At 44.9% G+C, this 19935-nt stretch overlaps 1 protein-coding gene across 4 annotated transcripts in view; it reads right to left on the bottom strand.

Annotated features, from left to right (window-relative positions):
- Positions 1–19935, bottom strand: part of LOC118396698 (myocyte-specific enhancer factor 2A-like) — a 103080-nt gene that overhangs the window by 41968 nt on the left and 41177 nt on the right. For all 4 annotated transcript variants that reach the window (XM_052465752.1, XM_052465753.1, XM_035791056.2 and 1 more), the window contains exons 3-4: positions 16447–16646; positions 3753–3956 (exon numbers count right to left, since the gene is read on the bottom strand). In XM_052465752.1, coding sequence (XP_052321712.1) covers positions 3753–3956; positions 16447–16500 — 258 coding nt within the window. In that variant the 5' untranslated portion in view covers positions 16501–16646. The remainder of the gene's footprint in view (positions 1–3752; positions 3957–16446; positions 16647–19935) is intronic.

The raw sequence follows: 19935 nt of genomic DNA, 5'->3' as shown, positions 1-19935 counted from the left end.
ATCCTGTAAAAGCAAGCTTTTCTTCTCTACTTGCCCCTGTGTTCACTCAGCACAGGAAAACGGCATGGCAAGGAATTACGTTTTCTCTGGCAATATATGTTCTATAAAGTCCTTAGAGACCCAGACAGGCTTGCCCTAACCTCTGAGGAAAGGAAACAGTACATCAATCCATCCAGCATAGCTACTCAGTAAATAAAAGGTTGCTCTGAGAGCCGGGTCTTTGAAAGGTGAGACGCAGATGAGATCAGATGGGAACGGGGAGACTTCTAATCAGACGGAGAAGTGGACGTGATCCACAAAGGGAGATTTCATGCAACAGTTCACCTGTCGCCCGGAGTGTTGCTGCAGTTCAGACCACCACACACACACACACCGCACACACATTTATGCTCAGGCACAGCGATCTGAGCCTGCTGCTCTGGTCTCCACAGCGAGCCAAGTTTGAGACAAAATCCATAGCCCTCCACTGGGTTATCAAACTGTGCCCCAGGCATGTCTCCATCTGAGGAAAACATGGCAATTGCTCTCCCACACTGCAAGGCCCAGCCTTTATCTACAGATGGTACTACTGAGCAGGAATGTGACCTTTGATTTGGCTTCGCACATGGAATTGGAACGTATGCTGCCCAATGAAAACTCAGAAAGGATTTGCTTGGTCTCTCAAGCGAGGCAGGTGAGCAAATGACTGTGTGGCAATTATCAGTTTAATGCAATTTCTACATTTAGAGGAGTGTCAGGGTGAGTGTCTCCATGTGAGACACATCACTACAGAGACCAGTGCAGGCTGCTGAGGGGAGGACGGCTCACAATAATGTCTGGAACAGAGTAAATGGAATGGCACATGGAAACCATGTGTTTGATGTATTTGATACCATTCCACTTATTCCACTCCAGCCATTACCATGAGTCCGTCCTCCCCAATTAAGGTGCCACCAACCTCCTGTGACAGAGAGAGGGAGAGAGAGAGAGAAAGTGAAAGACACAGAGAGAGAGAGAGAGGGAGGGAGTGAGATAGATCTATCCATTATAGACCCATTCTGTGCTTCTCTCACCCATTTAGACTAAGAAGGGAACTATTGCTTCATTAGGCGTGCAGTCATCCTATATCCCAATGACACTGACTACACCCAGATAGGGAAGCAGCTGACAGATAGACATTCAGATCATGGCATAAAATACAATTTGTGCTTTTGTCATTTCAAAAGGATCGTCCGTGTTTTAATGATAAAGATCACATCTATTGGCAATCTCTGTGTTCTGTAAGAACGAAAGGACATTCTGAACATTTCATTTGTCTTTTATTGAAGACGCCACCTGGCTTTCTCTATATAAACACTTCACAACAGGATGCAGCCAACAGCCTGGGCTAGATCAGATAAGCCCACAGCAGACACTGAGCTCTATCTAACGGCTCTGACATTTGCTCTTGTGCCGCAGCACTTTTTGGAACAGTGAATGGTGGGTAGTGTGGAAATGTTCAGAATTGGAGCCTGGACAGGCCTGGTTACTTCTGCTCTGCTTCTTCACTTCTGAACCTTGGTCACATAGCCAGCAGGGTTAGAGGGATTTGCACAGATCTGCACAGAAGCTGGCCGAGTGAGCAGGGACAACGCTGCATTGTTCTCCCCTTTTGATCGCGCCGCAAGAGCAGGGCAGAATCCTTGCGAGTAGCTAGAGGGGCTATGAGGGACATGAACAGATCGCCACCAGCTTGTACTACACACTACACTTCAGTTAGTGGCAGTGCCCCCTAGAGATGACACTGTGTGCCCTGCAGAGTACAGTACATGACATTTACAAGATACAGCTAACATATACATCAATAAACTACAATGGCAAAAGGCATACATTACTGTACTGTAGAATCTGTACGGGAATCTCTACAAAAAGGAAATGCCTATTTATTAAGAGCAAATAGAGCAAATGATGGATCCTCTTCCATCTGTGAGAAACAGTTTTAGTTGTTGTGCTTTGGTCCTGATGAATCCAAGAAGGACTCCCGAGTCACGGCAGAAAACAATCATAGGGTCACTTTTACATAATTGTGGAGTGTGTCCATGTATTTTTAATGCAGGTGAGACCCTGCTTAGCTCAGAGGGAGAGAGATCAGGGCCCCTGGTGGGGGACTGAGGCTGCTGGATGCCAGAGCACTGTTTTGCAGCTCTGCCAAGCAGGTAATTTACTAGCGGCAGTACCATGAATAAAATATACCAGGCACAGCTGACTCCTTTCATGCTATTGGATGCTAAGTGAAAGACTTTTAAAAACATGGGATTCTTGGAATTGATGTATCATTCTCTGTATCCCTTTCCTGCAGTCAAATGACTAGTGGCCTCATGGGTGTAATGTTATTCATATTTTTCATAATTTCATAATACACGCAGATAATTAGGTGTTTCTATGCAAACGGTTTTGTTATATTTCTTCTGTGATGTATATAAAGAATAATATTGGGATACAAACTCAAAATTGAATACATTTCAACTCTTTAGCCCATCACAGTAAAAGGTTAAACTCCTGATGTCTCTTTGTCGGACAGAGTAATAATAAGGTACAGTGCCTTCAGAAAGTATTCCCACATCTTGCATTTTTTCACATTTTGTTGTATTATAAAGTGGGATGAAAATGTATTTAATTGTAAATTTTGTCGACGATCTATAAAAATGACTCTGTAATGTCAAAGTGGAAGAAAAATGATATATTGTTTCTATTACTTAATGGAAAATTAAACATTATTATAAACTGGGTGGTTTGAGCTCTGAATGCTGATTGGTTGACAGCTGTGGTATCTCAGATCATATACCATGGGTATGACAAAAGACGTATTTTTACTGCTCTAATTACGTTAGTAACCAGTTTATAATAGCAATAAGGCACCTCTGGGTGTGTGCTTAAGAACAGCCCTTGGCCGTGATATATTGGCCATATACCACACCCCTTTGGGCCTTATTGCTTAAATATATCTTGATTAGATACGTATTCAACCCCCAAAGTCAATACCTGATAGAATCACCGTTGGCAGCAATGACAGCTGTGAGTCTTTCTGGGTAAGTCTCTAAGAGCTTTGCACACCTGGCACAAAATCGTGGCATAAAACGTCTAAAATCTTACAGTCTGCAAAGGCCTTTAGTGAAGAATTAAGACACCAGCTTCAGAAAACAGGTTCTGAATAGGTTGAAAAACCACAAGTACGTCAGTAAGAGGTATTTGTATCCAGAAGGATCACATAATCACCCCCATTTTCTTTTCAGTGATGCTCTTGGCCGACAGATTAGGTAGGCTGGCATAACAAGTGGGTTCTTCTTCTTCTGTGAGTGTTTGGGCATGTAGACGGATACTAGCTGCCAGGAAGACCAAGTGCTGCCGGAATTCTCTCCAACACTCTTAGAGCCAATATGAATCTCTAAAGTATGTTCACTCCACAATGCTGTGTAATGAAACCTAACATTTAAAGACTTTTTGTCTTAAATGGTGGTATAATAATTCTGCCATTCATCCATGCATGTATCTACAGTACAGTATCTGGGGGAAACAGGGTTTCCATACTGTTTGGACAGCTACTGAGTGTAGTCCTGTGCTGAACTCATCTCTCATAGCTTATCAGAGACTGCAGACGTCCTCTGCCTGACTGGTAACTAAAAGGAAACTGTTACCGGCCCTTCAGTTTCCATTGACCAAACAGTGTATTTTTCCAACATAAGCATATACATGGTTTTCCTGCCATGGCACAGTGAAAATGTGAAGCCACTCACCTCGACAATGTCAGAGTTAGTTCTGCTCTCGTGGGGCTCGTTGTACTCAGTGTATTTGAGCAGGACCTTGTCCATGTCTGTGCTCGCATACTGAAAGAGTTTGTTTGAGCTGTTGAATATGATCAGGGCTATCTCACAGTCACATAGAACGCTGAGCTCATAGGCCTTCTTCATTAGCCCAAACTTCCTCTTCGTGAAGGTAACCTGAGGAGACACAGACCAACATCATCAGTTACACACAGAACAAAATCAGATTCAAAAATTACTATTCAAATCCAGAAAATATGCATAAATAAATCCACACAGAATTTAGTATGCATGTATTAAAGACGGTGCTTAAACAGAATTGGAAATGATGTTGAACGGCAGCCTGAGGGTGTTTTTACTGCTTCGATAAGGGGTCAGGCTGCAGCTGCAAAGTTTCAGAACTAAAAATAAGACACTTTCCTATCTCCATCTCTCATAATACACAAGTCATAAGTGTATCCCTTTAGGACAACTACAGTGAGGATATGAGGCTGGTGTGACTGGTTAGCAGGCCAGAGGTCAGGCAGTGTAAAGTCATGTAGCGGTTAGGTAAGCTGAATCAGGGCGTTGGGAACAGGGATCCATACATTACATTAGCTCCTGACTCCATGTACGGTACGGACAGCGGTCCCTCCCTGCCCCTGCATCACTCTGCTTGTAACACGAGCCCACAGACGGGACTGTAGGTCATGCATCACTCTGCCTGTAACACGAGCCCACAGACGGGACTGCAGGTCATGCATCACTCCAGTGGTAGTGACACCTAACCTTCTCTGCATACTTTCTGTCCTGCATCTCTCAGCTCTGTGGTTTCTTGTACCTGATACACATGTCATTATGTAACACTGCGTTATTGCCTTTGCAGTACTGTATGCTATGACCCTCTTTCATTGTAAAACCTGATCCAGGCAAACAGGGAAACAAGGAGAACGTACAAGCTGTTCTGTAATGTTGTTTATGTGAAACACCTCCTCAATAGCATTTATGCAAGATTATCATCCTCACAGTGTGCATCATGTAAAGTGCATTCAGTTACAGTACACTGAGAGCTATGCTATGGATATGCCAGTGAAAGCTGTGCTTCGGGCCAAAGGAGAGTGAATGTGTCTGTATTCACTTCTGCCAATTTCACTGACCTACTAAGAGGAGCTGAGCAGATGAGCTGGCTTTGTTCAACTTTAATTGGTCACAGCTTGCGGCTACCCTCATTTAAAATGGCATAATGCAATATAGTCCTATGAGTTGCATAGCTTATCTGTCTCCACTCAGACAGTGGGGTCACTCCAACTGTGAAAAATGAATTTCAAATGTTCCACACTACAGGTATTTACACAGGTCCATTATAAATCTGGGAGACACACAGACCCATTCCACATGTAATTTGACAGTCACTGCTCCCATGTCAGGTGTGGACATGATGACAAAACCAAATACCAGAATGACATTCCCTAAAATGACATATTTTAATAGTATGAGTTGGAAGTCTTAGAACATGTTAAAGGCCCAGTGCCGTCGAAATTCTATTTATATTGTACAACTGTACAACATATTGTACAACAGCTGATGAAACGAACACTGTAAAAGTATTATTTTTACCCCCTTTTTCTCCCCAATTATTAGTTACAGACATGTCCCATCCCTGCAACTCCTGTACAGACTCGGGAGAGGCGAAGGTCGAGACACTCTGCTCACTTAACCCAGAAGCCAGCCGCACCAATGTGTCAGATGAAACACTGTACACCTGGAGACTGTGTCAGTGTGCTCTGTTCCCGGCCCGCCACAGGAGTCGCTAGAGCACGAAGAGACAAGGACAACCCGGCTGGCCAAACCCTCCCCTAACCCGGACGACGCTGGGCCAATTGTGAGTCGCCTCATGGGTCTCCCGGTCGCGGCCAGCTGAGGCACAGCCTGGTATCAAACCAGAAAATGCAGTAACGCAGCTAGCACTGCGATGCAGTGCCTTAGAACGCCACACAACTCGGGAGGCCCTAATGGGCAGGTTTTGCATGCGTGGAGTTTCGGCTTGCCTGGTGACATCACAGACATCGCAGTAAATTAGTTAATTAGTTAATAGACCAATGAAAGAGAGTTCCACCACTTTTCAACCTCATATACATTATCTCCAGCACCATACCAGTGTCTACATATGTGAAAATGGTATGTTTCTATGGTCTGTGGTTAAATAGATAAGAACGGTCCTAAACAATGCTTGTACTTGACAGGGTAGGACTAAAAGTACGAAAATGATTTTCAAAACCTGCAACAAGTTTCCAGCCAAACGGAATGTATTGTCTTGCTCCCCACGTCACTGTGAATCTCATAGTGTTTCAAAATCACGCTTTGGCTTTTGATGATGTCATCAGGTTGAACTTTCTTACTTTAGATTTTTTTCTACAAAACATAGTGCGCCATTTTCACATATGTAAACACTGGTAATGTACGGAGATAATGAAAATTATGTAGAAAATGTTTGTAATTGCCTATTAATTGTCACCCAGAAATGATTTGATATTGATGTAAAAACATCTGCATTCACAGTAAGTTTGACATATGGATGTATACGAGTCCTGCTGGAGAGCAACTCCTCTATATATTGGTTTTGTGCATGTCATAGTGCTTATTTGTGCTGTGGAGGTAATACGCTCCATGAGGGCAGACAAGGGTATGTGCAGTCTTTGTATCCTTGGTCCACAGAGGACCATTCCCCACTCCGTTCTCATCAGACCTGACTATAACACAGTACAGTAGGCTACAGTAGCTCCTGGTGCAGGTTAATGGACCTGTGTGTGACAGGTCAAACCACCTGACAATGACCTCCCTTGACTCACACTCCTTCTCAGAGCTGCTTGCTTGCTTACTTGTTTGTTTAATCGGCTGGAAAGCAACGACTGTCATGTGGGGAAATGATTAACAAATGGACTGCATTTTAGCAGATGAGTATGTCTGCTAAGCTAAGCCATGGAGGGAGGGAGCATTACCTTTCAGCAGGAAGCAGGAAGCTAACCCTGGGTGAATGAACTGAACTGGTGAGCTGGGACTTTGTTCCACCTGGCTGGGCTGGCTCTCGGTGTGCTGAGTGAAAGAGCAGGGCCACAGCGCTGTGCTGACCCAGGCTCCTGCTTCATTTCACCCAGAGGAGCACAGAGACCCTGCTTCGTTCCGCATCGCCCCTGCAGAGCCAGCTGCATACCCTTAAAGAGGCGTGTTCCCTATTCTATTGTACTGTCTGTCTCCTTGCACTGACTGGACACACTGTAGGACGCGTGTCTGACATGGTTTCTGTTCTGTATGCACTGATCAAAGAAGAGAATACAGACATGGCAAACAATATGTCCACATACTGTGCTTCATACTAATGTACAACAAGGTATATCTTCATCATAAAAAAACTTAGATGCAGCGAGACCAAGCCCTTTGTGTCATGACTATCAGTAGCCTACACCGCAGAGTTGAGTCCTTGCTGAGGCATGGGCCTTTGGGTTGACACCCCCCAGCCACTGTCCTCTATGGGGTGACTGCCTGGTGAGACAGTGGAAAACCACAGACATGCTTGAGGTCACGTGGGCTAGTCTGTAGGCAGGGTTTTCTCTTGCTCACCGCGTCAAAGACACCCACACACATAGGCACCATTCTATGGGTTCCTCACGAATTTGGATGGTGCTTCAAGTGTAAATGATTATGTTTAGTTAATGTACCGTCTAATTCGTGCAATGACAGTGACAGCAAAAGGAGAATCCACTGTAAATCATGTGGAACAAACGACTTTCGGGTACCACAAGTTACTAGTGTGCTACTGCTATCCTCTGCCAAGCAATCAACTGCAAATATAGAACACATCTAATGACTCAACTATTTTAAACTCTAAATATAAAATGGATCCATTTCTCCAACTTTCTGCAGCCTTTGATAAGGTCATTATAATAACCCACACAATACCTAGCAGACAGACAGTAATTATATTAGCATTTCTCACCTGATTGTGTGCCTGGCTGAAAACCTTGACCTTTTCAGATTCTCTCTCACTGCTAGTGACGAGCTGGGGGTGCTAATTCTGCTCTCATAAAAAACTTTCTCCAAATACTTTTCCTTCAGGTCTCCACCCATCCTATCTATGAACTACATGCCTCAGGCATTGTGCTTTTGAAATTCTCCATTGACAACTGTAGTCAGTAATTAAATGTGGGAAGATGAACGAAGAGGATGTTCAATAGAATGTTTAGCTTGGTCAAGTGGTTTTATGTGTTGAACTACTATACTGTATAGCATTTGTTGCCATAGATCAAGCCGAGTGCATGGTCATCTTGCTCTGCCATGATATGAACTGAATACCTACATGATCCTGTCTTCAGAGAATGACAATGATGGAGGGACCTGTCACTCGTCAGGTCTATCAATTTCCAGGAGTCAACATGACAAACAGGCCATCAGGGCTGGCTTTGGGGTGATAGAGGTGATGCCGACCCATTGAGGGAAAAGGGAGATGGAACTCCATGTCCACTCTAATGGTCTCCATGGCAGACAGGGGTGTGGAAGGATAGGTAGGCTTGGTTGGCTGCAGAGCATGTGTGCCCTGACACCAGCTGGGAGAGTGACCCGGGCCCCCTGGCTCCTTGGCTGTACAGTACTAGGCACAAGGCTTTCCATCCTGTCCTGTCTGGCTGGATCAGCTCTCACAAGGAGGATGGACAGCTCCAGGACCCCTGTGCCAATGGACCACTGCAGGATCAAGAGGCCTGACCCACCAGCTGGGCTTGACCTTGGAACCTAAGTGGACAATCCTTCCCATTAGACCACAAGAAAAGAGTCCAACACTCTGACCTCCTCTGATAGGTCTATATTGATACTGGATGTATAGAGTTTACTCGGCTGAGCCGGTGAGAGGACTGGTGCTAGAAAATAATGTAATTATCATTCCTTATGGGTCGTAATTTGAATCATTAAATTCATAACGGTCTGTCTGTCCTGATGGGTAGAAAAGGTTGAATAATCTCATTGGCTCTGCTTTTCAATCTGACAACAGGAGCAGACCATTATACTTCCCTCACTAACCTCTTGCTAATACTTCACCATTGGAAAACAAAACATAATTTTCCCTGTTTCACATATAGCTGCTACCCTCTCATTTGTAAGGCAGTTAAACACGATATTTTTTCAAACATGCGTCATAGATGCACTCCACCTAGCCTCCCCTGTTTTCCACCACTTCACCTTCCTTTATTCCCTCTCCATTCTCTACCAACAAGGTTTTTACCTGTTAAATAAATAATGGAATTGGCCCTGGAGCTTTCAGAGTTTCAGAGTGGGGAGAGAAAGAGATGAAAAATAGAGATGTGCTCTGCTGCTCCCTGGTGAGAGAGGGAGAGGGGGAGAGAGAGGGAGAGGGAGAGGGAGATAGGGAGAGGGAGAGGGAGAGGGAGAGGGAAAGAGAGAGCAGCACTGTGCCCACAGCAAGGGCAGGCAACCCTCCACCCAGCAGAAAAATCATCAAACTTTTAATGACTTGGGCAATTACCCCCAGTGAGCCTGCTTAATGGCATCCAGAGGACGTCATTAGACACGAGGAGCTAACTACGTAGCGTTCCCTGGGCCAGACACAGCCAATCACACTTTTTTCTTACAGTAGTGAGCAAACATTATCATACTTTATCATAACTGGTCCCCCGTGGGAATCAAACCCACAACACTGCCTTTGCAAGCACTGTGCTCTACCAACTGAGCCACCACAAAACAAGGTCACTCTGTACCTTCCAATGTCCTTTCACTGGGAGGGAGTCCCCAGCACACGCTGCTACTAAAAAGCCCCACCGTCTCCTCCATGGCCTCTCACATAGTCTTTGTCTCCTAGTACAACATAACAATCACAACACAATCAGGCCACAACAGAGAGTTTCTCTGTCTGAAAGGCACTTCTCATCAGGTCATGTGAGGCAAATTATATTATTAAATCAGATTCCCCCTCAGGGAATCATCTCAGAACATTCCCCTACTCTTGAATTATTCAGCCAGATTATCTAAATGAGACAGGTGTGTGTTATCATTTGGAGTATTAATTGTAGGGTGGTGCACTTGGGTAAATCAGGCCTTTCACTGGCTGGGCTGAGCTGAGGATTGATCCATCCATAGTGACTCTGTTGTCGAGCTCCATTATAGAATTCATCGTTTGCACAGGTTTGCAATTAGTATGTCAGGCAGGCTGTTCTGCTCAGTGAGACTGGCTGAGCTGAGGTCTCTACCTGACAGGATCTCAGTCGCCATCTTTCATACACCTAGAGTATGAAGAGAAGGAACGCAGTAGAGCCAAGGGGGGGGGGGGACCTAGGGTGAGCATCATAAAATAATTCTAAATTCATGAAATCTATTCATGAAAAAGTGATTTGGTTATTAATACATTTTAGAGAATTGACAGATGAGTCAATCCAAAGGAAAGCAAAGAAACTTCCTAGAAATTACATAGTTTACATGCTCTGCCTGAGCTCTGCATGGGCTCTGCCTGAGCTCTGCATGGGCTCTGCATGGGCTCTGCCTGAGCTCTGCATGGGCTCTGAATGGGCTCTGCCTGAGCTCTGCATGGGCTCTGCATGGGCTCTGCCTGAGCTCTGCATGGGCTCTGCCTGAGCTCTGCATGGGCTCTGCATGAGCTCTGCCTGAGCTCTGCATGGGCTCTGCATGAGCTCTGCCTGAGCTCTGCATGGGCTCTGCCTGAGCTCTGCCTGAGCTCTGCATGGGCTCTGCCTGAGCTCTGCCTGAGCTCTGCATGGGCTCTGCCTGAGCTCTGCCTGAGCTCTGCATGGGCTCTGCCTGAGTTCTGCCTGAGCTCTGCATGGGCTCTGCCTGAGTTCTGCATGGGCTCTTGAGGCTAATCTTTCTGCCATAAAGCGTGAAAGGTCCACAACCCTTCCAGAGCACTTCAAGTGTTGATGTTAGGAGAACACCCCTGCTGCTGTCCCCGTGCAGCGTCCTGTATTACCACACTATTTAATTAGGAATTACGGCAAATTTCAAAAATGTTTCTATGCTCCTAAACCCCTCTGATGCATTATTGGACTGTCTGTCAAAGTGGGAGAGCGAGGTAGAGCTAGAGCAAGGTAGAGCGAGGTAGAGCTAGAGCAAGGTAGGGCGAGGTAGAGCTAGAGCAAGGTAGAGCGAGGTAGAGCTAGAGCAAGGTAGAGCGAGGTAGAGCTAGAGCAAGGTAGAGCGAGGTAGAGCTAGAGCAAGGTAGAGCGAGGTAGAGCTAGAGCAAGGTAGAGCGAGGTAGAGCTAGAGCGAAAGCTACGTCACCAGGTTATGCAGCCCCCCACTCTCACTGCAGCGCTAGATAGGACTTTGTGGAATAATGCAAATCTACGAAAAATATAAACATCCTGTCACAGAAATTACTAAATTCTGGAAGTCTAATCGATTGTGAGATATGGCATATACATTTTATGTGATAAACTTGGGTCACGGGTTCGCAATTTGACCTTTTCTGAGACCTCTGCCAAGCAAGGAGGGAGAGGCGGGAGAGGCAAATGTTGAGAGCCGTAAGTCCTCCAGAACACAACCAAGCAGCACTGCTTTGTGACACAATGCCCACTTAACCCAGAAGCCAGCCACACCAATGTGTTGGAGGAAACACCGTACACCTGGCGACTGTGTCAGCGTGCACTGCACCCGGCCCACCGCTGGAGCTGCTAGTGCACAAGGACATCCCTGCCGGCCAAACCCTCCCTAACCCTCCCTAACCCGGATGACGCTGGGCTAATTGTGCGCCACCCCATGGATCTCCCAGTCGCGACAGAGCCTGGACTCGAACCCAGACTCTAAAGTGGTACTGCGATGCAGTATCTTAGACCACTGCGCCACTCGTGAGGCTGACAATAACCTTATAATGTATTTGTGTGGCTACGAAGCCATCTTTAGAGACCAACATTTTCTGCTTGGTTTCCGGTGCATTGAAAAACAAATGAAATTGACTACTACCAAGGTCTGATGATGCTTCTGACAATACAGTAAAAGGCGTGTTGTGTTGGGTGATGTGCTAAAGTCTGTAGGCTATTTTGAAAACTGCCGGTGTGTTGTGTTTATGAGGAGTGTGTGTTGTTGCATGAGTTGACTGCTGATTCCTCCTTGCTTGGCAGAGATCTCAGAAAATGTAAAAATGTGAACCCGTGACCCAAATGTATAATTTAAAATGTATATGCCATATCTCACAATCGACTGTTTTTTTTCGCTGTGACAAAACTGATATTTTCTGCATATTTGCGCTGTAGTGAGTGGGGGGCTGTGTAACCCTGTGACCGAGCTCCGAGTGAGAAAGGTGCACACTTTGACAGACAGTCCTACAACAAGTCAGAGGGGTTTAGAAACATAGTGACATTTTAGAAATACGTCGTTATTCCCCATTAATGCTATGAATACGGATTGCTGGCCATGCGGATAAAGATTCTAACTGTCTTCTGATAATGAGCCTGAATGCTAATGGCCATTCCCCCTTGGTTAGGAGCACACCCCAGGGAAAGGGGACTGTGTGTTTCATGGTCCATAGAGAGAAGATACACACACATCACATTATCATGGTGAAATTTTATTATAGCAGCACTCCCAGTGTTTTCACAGTGTGCCCTATTCTCATAGAAGAGTAATGGCAGCGCCTGGGCTCTTCTGATAACCATTCTGGGAGATGAAAAAGTGTGACATTTCAAAATCGTATTGTGAAACAAAAAAGGAAACGGTAAACATGTCGTCCCCCATGAATGATAAAGCGCCCCCCTTAGGCCAATCAGTGTGATTTTGTAAATGATGGATCTCTATGGTAAGACGCATCATGTGAGAATGCTATTCATTGACTACAGCTCAGTGTTCAACACCATAGTACCCTCAAAGCTCATCACTAAGCTAAGGATCCTAAACACCTCCCTCTGCAACTGGATCCTGGACTTCCTGATGGGTCGCCCCCAGGTGGTGAGGATCGGTAGCAACACATCTGCCACGCTGATCCTCAACACTGGAGCCCCCCAGGGGTGCATGCTCAGTCCCCTTCTGTACTCCCTGTTTACCCACAACTGCATGGCCAGGCACAACTCCAACACCATCATTAAGTTTGCAGACGACACAACATTGGTTGGCCTGATCACCGACAACAACGAGACAGCCTATAGGGTGGAGGTCAGAGACCTGGCCGGGTGGTGCCAGAATGACAACTTATCCCTCAACGTAACCAAGACTAAGGAGATGATTGTGGACTACAGGAAAAGGAGGACTGAGCATGCCCCCATTCTCATCGACGGGGCTGTAATGGAGCAGGTTGAGAGCTTCAAGTTCCTTGGTGTCCACATCACCAACGAACTAGAATGGTACAAACATCCAAGACAGTCGTGAAGAGGGCAAGGCAAAGCTTATTCTTATTCTGTAATTTTTTATCATAGGTACACTTCAACTGTGAGAGACAGAATCTAAAACTAAAATCCAGAAAATCACATTGTATGATTTTTAAGTCATTAATTTGCATTTTATTGCATGACATAAGTATTTGATACATCAGAAAAGCAGAACTTAATATTTGGTACAGAAACCTTTGTTTGCAATTATAGAGTTCATACATTTCCTGTAGTTCTTGACCAGGTTTGCACACACTGCAGCAGGGATTTTGGCCCACTCCATCATCATCCATCATCCCCTCAATACGGTGCAGTCGTCCTGTCCCCTTTGCAGAAAAGCATCCCCAAAGAATGATGTTTCCACCTCCATGCTTCACGGTTGGGATAGTTTTCTTTGGGTTGTATTCATCCTTCTTCTTCCTCCAAACACAGCGAGTGGAGTTTAGACCAAAAAACTATATTTTTGTCTGATCAGACCACATGAACTTCTCCCATTCCTCCTCTGGATCATCCAGATGGTCATTGGCAAACTTCAGGCGGGCCTGGACATGCACTGGCTTGAGCAGGGGGACCTCCATAACGGCGTAGTGTGTTCCTAATTGTTTTCTTTGAGACTGTGGTCCCAGCTCTCTTCAGGTCATTGACCAGGTCCTGCCGTGTAGTTATAGGCTGATCCCTCACCTTCCTCATGATCATTGATGCCCCACGAGGTGAGATCTTGCATGGAGCCCCAGACCGAGGGTGATTGACCGTCATCTTGAACTTCTTCCATTTTTTTATAATTCGCCAACAGTTGTTGCCTTCTCACCAAGCTGCTTGCCTATTGTCCTGTAGCCCATCCCAACCTTGCGCATATCTACAATTTTATCCCTGATGTCCTTACACAGCTCTCTGGTCTTGGCCATTGTGGAGAGGTTTGAGTCTGTTTTGTGTGTGTGTGGACAGGTGTCTTTTATACAGGTAACGAGTTCAAACAGGTGCAGTTAATTCAGGTAATGAGTGGAGAACTGGAGGGCTTCTTAAAGAAAAACTAACAGGTCTGTGAGAGCCAGAATTCTTACTGGTGATCAAATGATTATTTAATGCAATAAAATGCAAATGAATTACTTAAAAATCATACAATGTGATTTTCTGGATTTTTGTTTTGTTTTTGTTTTAGATTCTGTCTCTCACAGTTGAAGTGTACCCATGATAAAAAATACAGACCTCTACATGCTTTGTAAGTAGGAAAACCTGCAAAATCAAATACTTGTTCTCACCACTGTACATACTACCTCAATTGGCCGAACCAACCAGTGCCCCCGCACATTGGCTAGCCGGCTATCTGCATTGTGTCCTGCCACCCACCACCCGCCAACCCCTCTTTTACACCACTGCTAGTCTCTGTTCATCATATATGCATAATCCCTTTAACCACATCCACATGTACATACTACCTCAATCAGCCTGACTAACCGGTGCCTGTATATAGCCTCTCTACTGTTATTTTTCACTGTCTTTTTACTGTTGTTTTTATTTATTTACTTACCTATTGTTCACCTAATACCTTTTTTTGCCCTGTTGGTTAGAGCCTGTAAGTAAGCATTTCACTGTAAGGTTGTATTCGGAGCATGTGACAAATTAACTTTGATGTGTTTTGATCATTCACGCAAGTTTCATCAAAATCTAGCCAATGGTATCTGAGATATCGCGTTGGTTAGCTAGACTGATTATCCTGAGGGTTCACAGCCACTTTAGCAATCAGAAATAACCTGAACTGATGTTGTCGCTTTCTTCCTTTTCCTTTTTTGCTGATGTCACAGGTCAGTGCAGATGGTGCAGATAATAAAGCTCTGGCAGGAGCCTGCTCTCACCTGGACTGCTATTTGGATCCCACCCAGAAGCAGGTGTTATGCTGATAATTGGCCCATCATGTAGATTTTGGTTTCTCACTTGGCTGAGCTGCACAGTAACAGTAAGAGAAACGGAGGGAGCGGGAGCAGCATTGAGGAGAAGGGGCATGAGGTCTCATGTTATCACCCTCAGGAGGGTGAGCAAAACCTCAATTTGCTTTCTGTGTGCATGGCATAAAAGTTGTTTCACCCACTAGAGAGTGCAAATTATATTTTGAGAGGGTGCGAATAGGATAAATCCTATTGGATCGGGCTCAAAGACCACATCTCCATACTTTATCATGGGTAATGCAAAATATCAAACACATCGCTGTTCACAGGAATACCTACTACCTGACATATATCTACATATTCTGCATATGTAATGCAAAGATAAGAAAACTCTAGGGATTTCGGTTCTCCACAGATACAGTCGGCCTCAGACAGTGGTTGAGCAGACAGGACGGTACTGTACTGTTTAAGAGGGTTATATTTAGCGTGAGCAGGCAAACAGAGTGAATTCCAGGGCAGGCCTCTCCTCTCTGTGGCTGGCCAGTACCAGATCCATGGCAGTTAGAGTTGAGGGAGAGAAGGGTGCTCTGTGTCCGGCTAACTGACCCACCCTACTAATGAGAGGGTGGTGTGGTGCAGTGGCTGCTCCTAATTACTACCAAGCAGCTGCAACCGCATGGAGCCGCGCGGAACCCAGCGAGGGGCCCTGTCAGGCCAAGGGACAAGCCCTCCAGTGTGGAGAGGCCGCAGTCGCCCCACTTCGCCCCGCTCACTGCTCAGTGTTCTGGGTTCACTCCCACGCCAAGCAGCCCCAACTGCAGCCTGCTATACTACTGCTGCTGCCTCATCAACTTCTCCTGCTGAAATTGCAGGGTAGCGGGGGAATCATGTCTGTAAATAACGCTGCACTGACAAAAAAATGTCATGGTTCTTGTTTATCCGGCTGGGAACTTTCTATTCAGATTCATATTGTCACTGACAGCAGCTTCAGTTCCATAGAACAGGTATCCTATCCAAAATATGACCCAATATAAAAAGGGCATTTTACTCCAACCCTTAAACTGGAGAGATATACTTTCTCTTAAAGGACTGGATAATGTTAATTTATTACAAACAATAAATGGTGTTTATTGGATTGAAAATACTTGAGTCACCAATTCACTCCAGAGAAAAGTGCGCCCTCAAATAGAAATGGTTGCTATATGAAAACATACAATCCTGTGAAGTCAGTGGGCACTTTGAGTCCCTGTCAAGAATTCACCACAGGTGGTAAGCGGTGAGAAGACAACTCCTGTTTTCAACTCCAAGCGGAACAACACTGTAGGCCTCAGGTAGACAAGTGGGAGTAGCCTGCTGCCATTGGCTTGTGTGTGGAGAGAGGTTTATCTTTATGCTGAGTGGAGGGCAGGGGAGAGGGGTGACACTGACCTGCCTGTTCCTCTCATCCATGATCCTGGTGATCTGTATCTTCTTCCGTCCCATCTCTGCGTTCTGTTCGGTCTCTCTGACACCTCAAGAATATCAGAAAAACTACCGAGCTCGTCTTCTTCCTTATCTCCTAGCACATTGTACAACACTCTCTCTCTTCTCTCTCTCTGACTCTGTCGTTTTCGTGACCACACCACAATCTGCAGGGAGAGAGAGAGAGAGAGAGCGAGAGAGAGAGAGAGAGAGAGAGAGAGAGAGAGAGAGAGAGAGAGAGAGAGAGAGAAACAGAGTTAACATGACACCCAGTGATCTCTTCTCAGGCACAACAAAGCACCCAATGGCTCTGTGTTCCATTCCCTGACACATACAGAGAGGTTATGAGACAGACAGGAGAACATGATGGCACCTTATCTCCTCACCTGCACTTCCACAGCAGCTGGAGCCACTGTCAGAACACTTCAGACTTAAAGGAGAAACCGTTCGGAAAATGCTAAACGCAATTTACAAGTTCATCTGCTCTTTAGTGTTGAATAGGCCTGATTCAGAACCAATGATAAAAGTGCCTTTCAAGAGCTTTTCATACATAAGTGTGAAATTATCTTTTCCATTTTATGTGAGAAATGACTGCATTAAGCTCTTACTGAAGTACAAGTTGCCATGTGGAGCTCGTGTTGACTCCCAACCAAGTCAATGTCTACTGGGTATATCTGGCTTTGATCTTTAAGCCTAACAACCAGTAGCAGGATGACAGAATTACAGAGCTTTAACAACAAAAAATGTATCCTATTCTCTCTCGCTCTCTGTGTCTGTCTTACTCTCATATGTACACCAGTAGTCAGTCAAAAGTATTCCTAAGATGCCTGTGAAGATCGAGCACAGAGCTCCACTCTTCCTTGGCCAAAGCTTTTGACACGGTAAACCATTCCATTCTTGTGGGCCGGCTAAGGAGTATTGGTGTCTCTGAGGGGTCTTTGGCTTGGTTTGCTAACTACCTCTCTCAAAGAGTGCAGTGTTTAAAGTCAGAACATCTGCTGTCTCAGACACTGCCTTTCCCCAAAGGTGTACCCCAAGGCTCGATCCTAGACCCCACGCTCTTCTCAATTTACATCAAGAACATAGCTCAGGCAGCAGAAAGCTCTCTCATCCATTTATATGCAGATGATACAGTTTTATATTCATCTGGCCCCTCTCTGGATTTTGTGTTAAACGCTCTACATCAAAGCTTTCTTAGTGTCCAACAAGCTTTCTCTGCCCTTAACCTTGTTCTGAACACAACAAAGGTCATGTGGTTTGGTAAGAAGAATGTCCCTCTTCCCACAGGTGTGATTACTACCTCTGAGAGTTTAGAGCTTGAGGTAGTCACCTCATACAAGCACTTGGGAGTATGGCTAGACGGTATACTGTCCTTCTCTCAGCACATATCAAAGCTGCAGGCTAAAGTTAAATCTAGACTTGGTTTCCTCTATCGTAATCACTCCACTTTCACCCCAGCTGCCAAACTAACCCTGATTCAGATGACCATCCGACTCCTTTTTAGATAACGGGGACGTAATTTATAGATCGGCAGGTAAGGGTGCTCTCGAGCGGCGAGATGGTCTTTAGCATTCGGCCATCAGATATGCCACTAATGCTCCTTATAGGCCACCTTACTGCACTCTATACTCCTCTGTAAACTGGTCATGTCTGTATACCCGTCGCAAGACCCATTGGTTGATGCTTATTTAGAAAACCCTCTTAGGCCTCACTCCCACCTATCTGAGATATCTACTGCAGCCCTCATCCTCCACATACAACACACATTCTGCCAGTCACATTCTGTTAAAGGTCCCCAAAGCACACACATCCCTAAGTCGCTCGTATTTTCAATTCGCTGCAGCTAGCAACTGGAACGAGCTGCAACAAACACTCAAACTGGACAGTTTTATCTCAATCTCTTCATTCCAAAACTCAATCATGGAAACTCTTACTGACAGTTGTGGCTGCTTTGCGTGATGTATTATTGTCTCTACCTTCTTGCCCTTTGTGCTGTTGTCTGTGCCCAATCATGTTTGTACCATGTGTTGTCATGTGTTGCTGCCATGCTATGTTATTGTCTTAGGTCTCTCCTTATGTAATGTTATGTTGTCTCTCTTGTCATGATGTGTTTTATCCTTTATTTTTATTTGATTTATTTTTAATCCCAGCCCCTGTCCCCGCAGGAGGCCTTTTGCCTTTTGGTAGGAAGTAATTGTAAATAAGAATTTGTTCTTAACTGACTTGCCTAGTTAAAAATAACGGTTAAATAAATAAAACATATTTGTTTTAATTCCTCATCTGATCCTGGCCGCTGCCAGCTATGCTCTTCAGATGATTAAGAGTACACCCAGTCAGGTTTAAATCCTCTGAGGTGGGTGAGGTAGTTCCCACGTGAGGTACTCTGTAACCTGCCAACCTGGTCACTGGTTCAGACTCCAGCAGGCCCGGTGAACTTTGATCTCTGTTCTATGAGAGATAGATATCTCCCTGAAAGAGCATTCATCACTGACACATGGATATCATTTACAAGCAAATGGAAAAATGCTTATATTTCCTTTAGAAAAGAACCTCTGGGCAAGGTTAACATTGTAGTATTCAGCCTCGGTCCAGCAGAGATACAGTTAGCACCATAGACCAAAAAGCAGTGAGAGCTGACTAACATCATGGGACCAGAAATGGCCAGTTCCAGTGGCACACAGTAATTTTAGGCTTTGAGACACTGGCATTATAGTGTCTGGCTGTCTGAATCTAACCACTGTTAGGCAAACTCAACATGAGATCACCTAGCCAACAACCCCCAACCCACGCACGGCTGTCCACAGTAAGGAAACTAACTACGCAAACCCCCTTGAAGAATTTCCCTAAACCACATCACAAGTCGGTGAGAACGACAGTGTTCTTTTTCATTCACTGTTTCCAAATACTCCTACTGACACTTTTTCTACTGGTGTGTCTGTATGAGTGTGTATTTCTGTCCGTCTCTCTCGCTTTGAAGAGCAGTTGACTTGCTTCTCTTGACACTACTGTACAATTGTAGGTCTACATCTGAAGACAGTGAACCACACACATTCCACCTCGTCTCTAAACTGTGAGAGGATCTGTCATAGCAGTCTAGTACAGTGCAGGTTCTTGTGGCATAATGCCTTGTGTCATGACATTTCTGTTACGTAAATATGAGGTGACAAGCTGAGGTCCCTCAGACACCAGGTTTGCTACCGCACTCTGCTTGGTACAGCTACTATCTGAAGAAAACACAGAAATAGATTTCCTTATTCTATCTGTAAATCAAATCAAAAATCACATTTTATTTGCCACATGCACCATATACAATGGGTAGACCGTGAAATGCTTACTTATAAGCCCTTATCCCAAAATGCAGTTTTAAGAAAAATAAGAGTTAAGAAAATATTTACTAAATCAATTATTATTATTATTATATATTTTTTTAAACACAATAAAATAACAATATTAAGG

Source organism: Oncorhynchus keta, chromosome 17 (assembly GCF_023373465.1).
Source record: "Oncorhynchus keta strain PuntledgeMale-10-30-2019 chromosome 17, Oket_V2, whole genome shotgun sequence".
Classification (NCBI taxonomy): domain Eukaryota; kingdom Metazoa; phylum Chordata; class Actinopteri; order Salmoniformes; family Salmonidae; genus Oncorhynchus; species Oncorhynchus keta.
The sequence above is the reverse complement of the archived record's forward strand: the minus strand, read 5'-3'. Positions and strand labels throughout refer to the sequence as shown.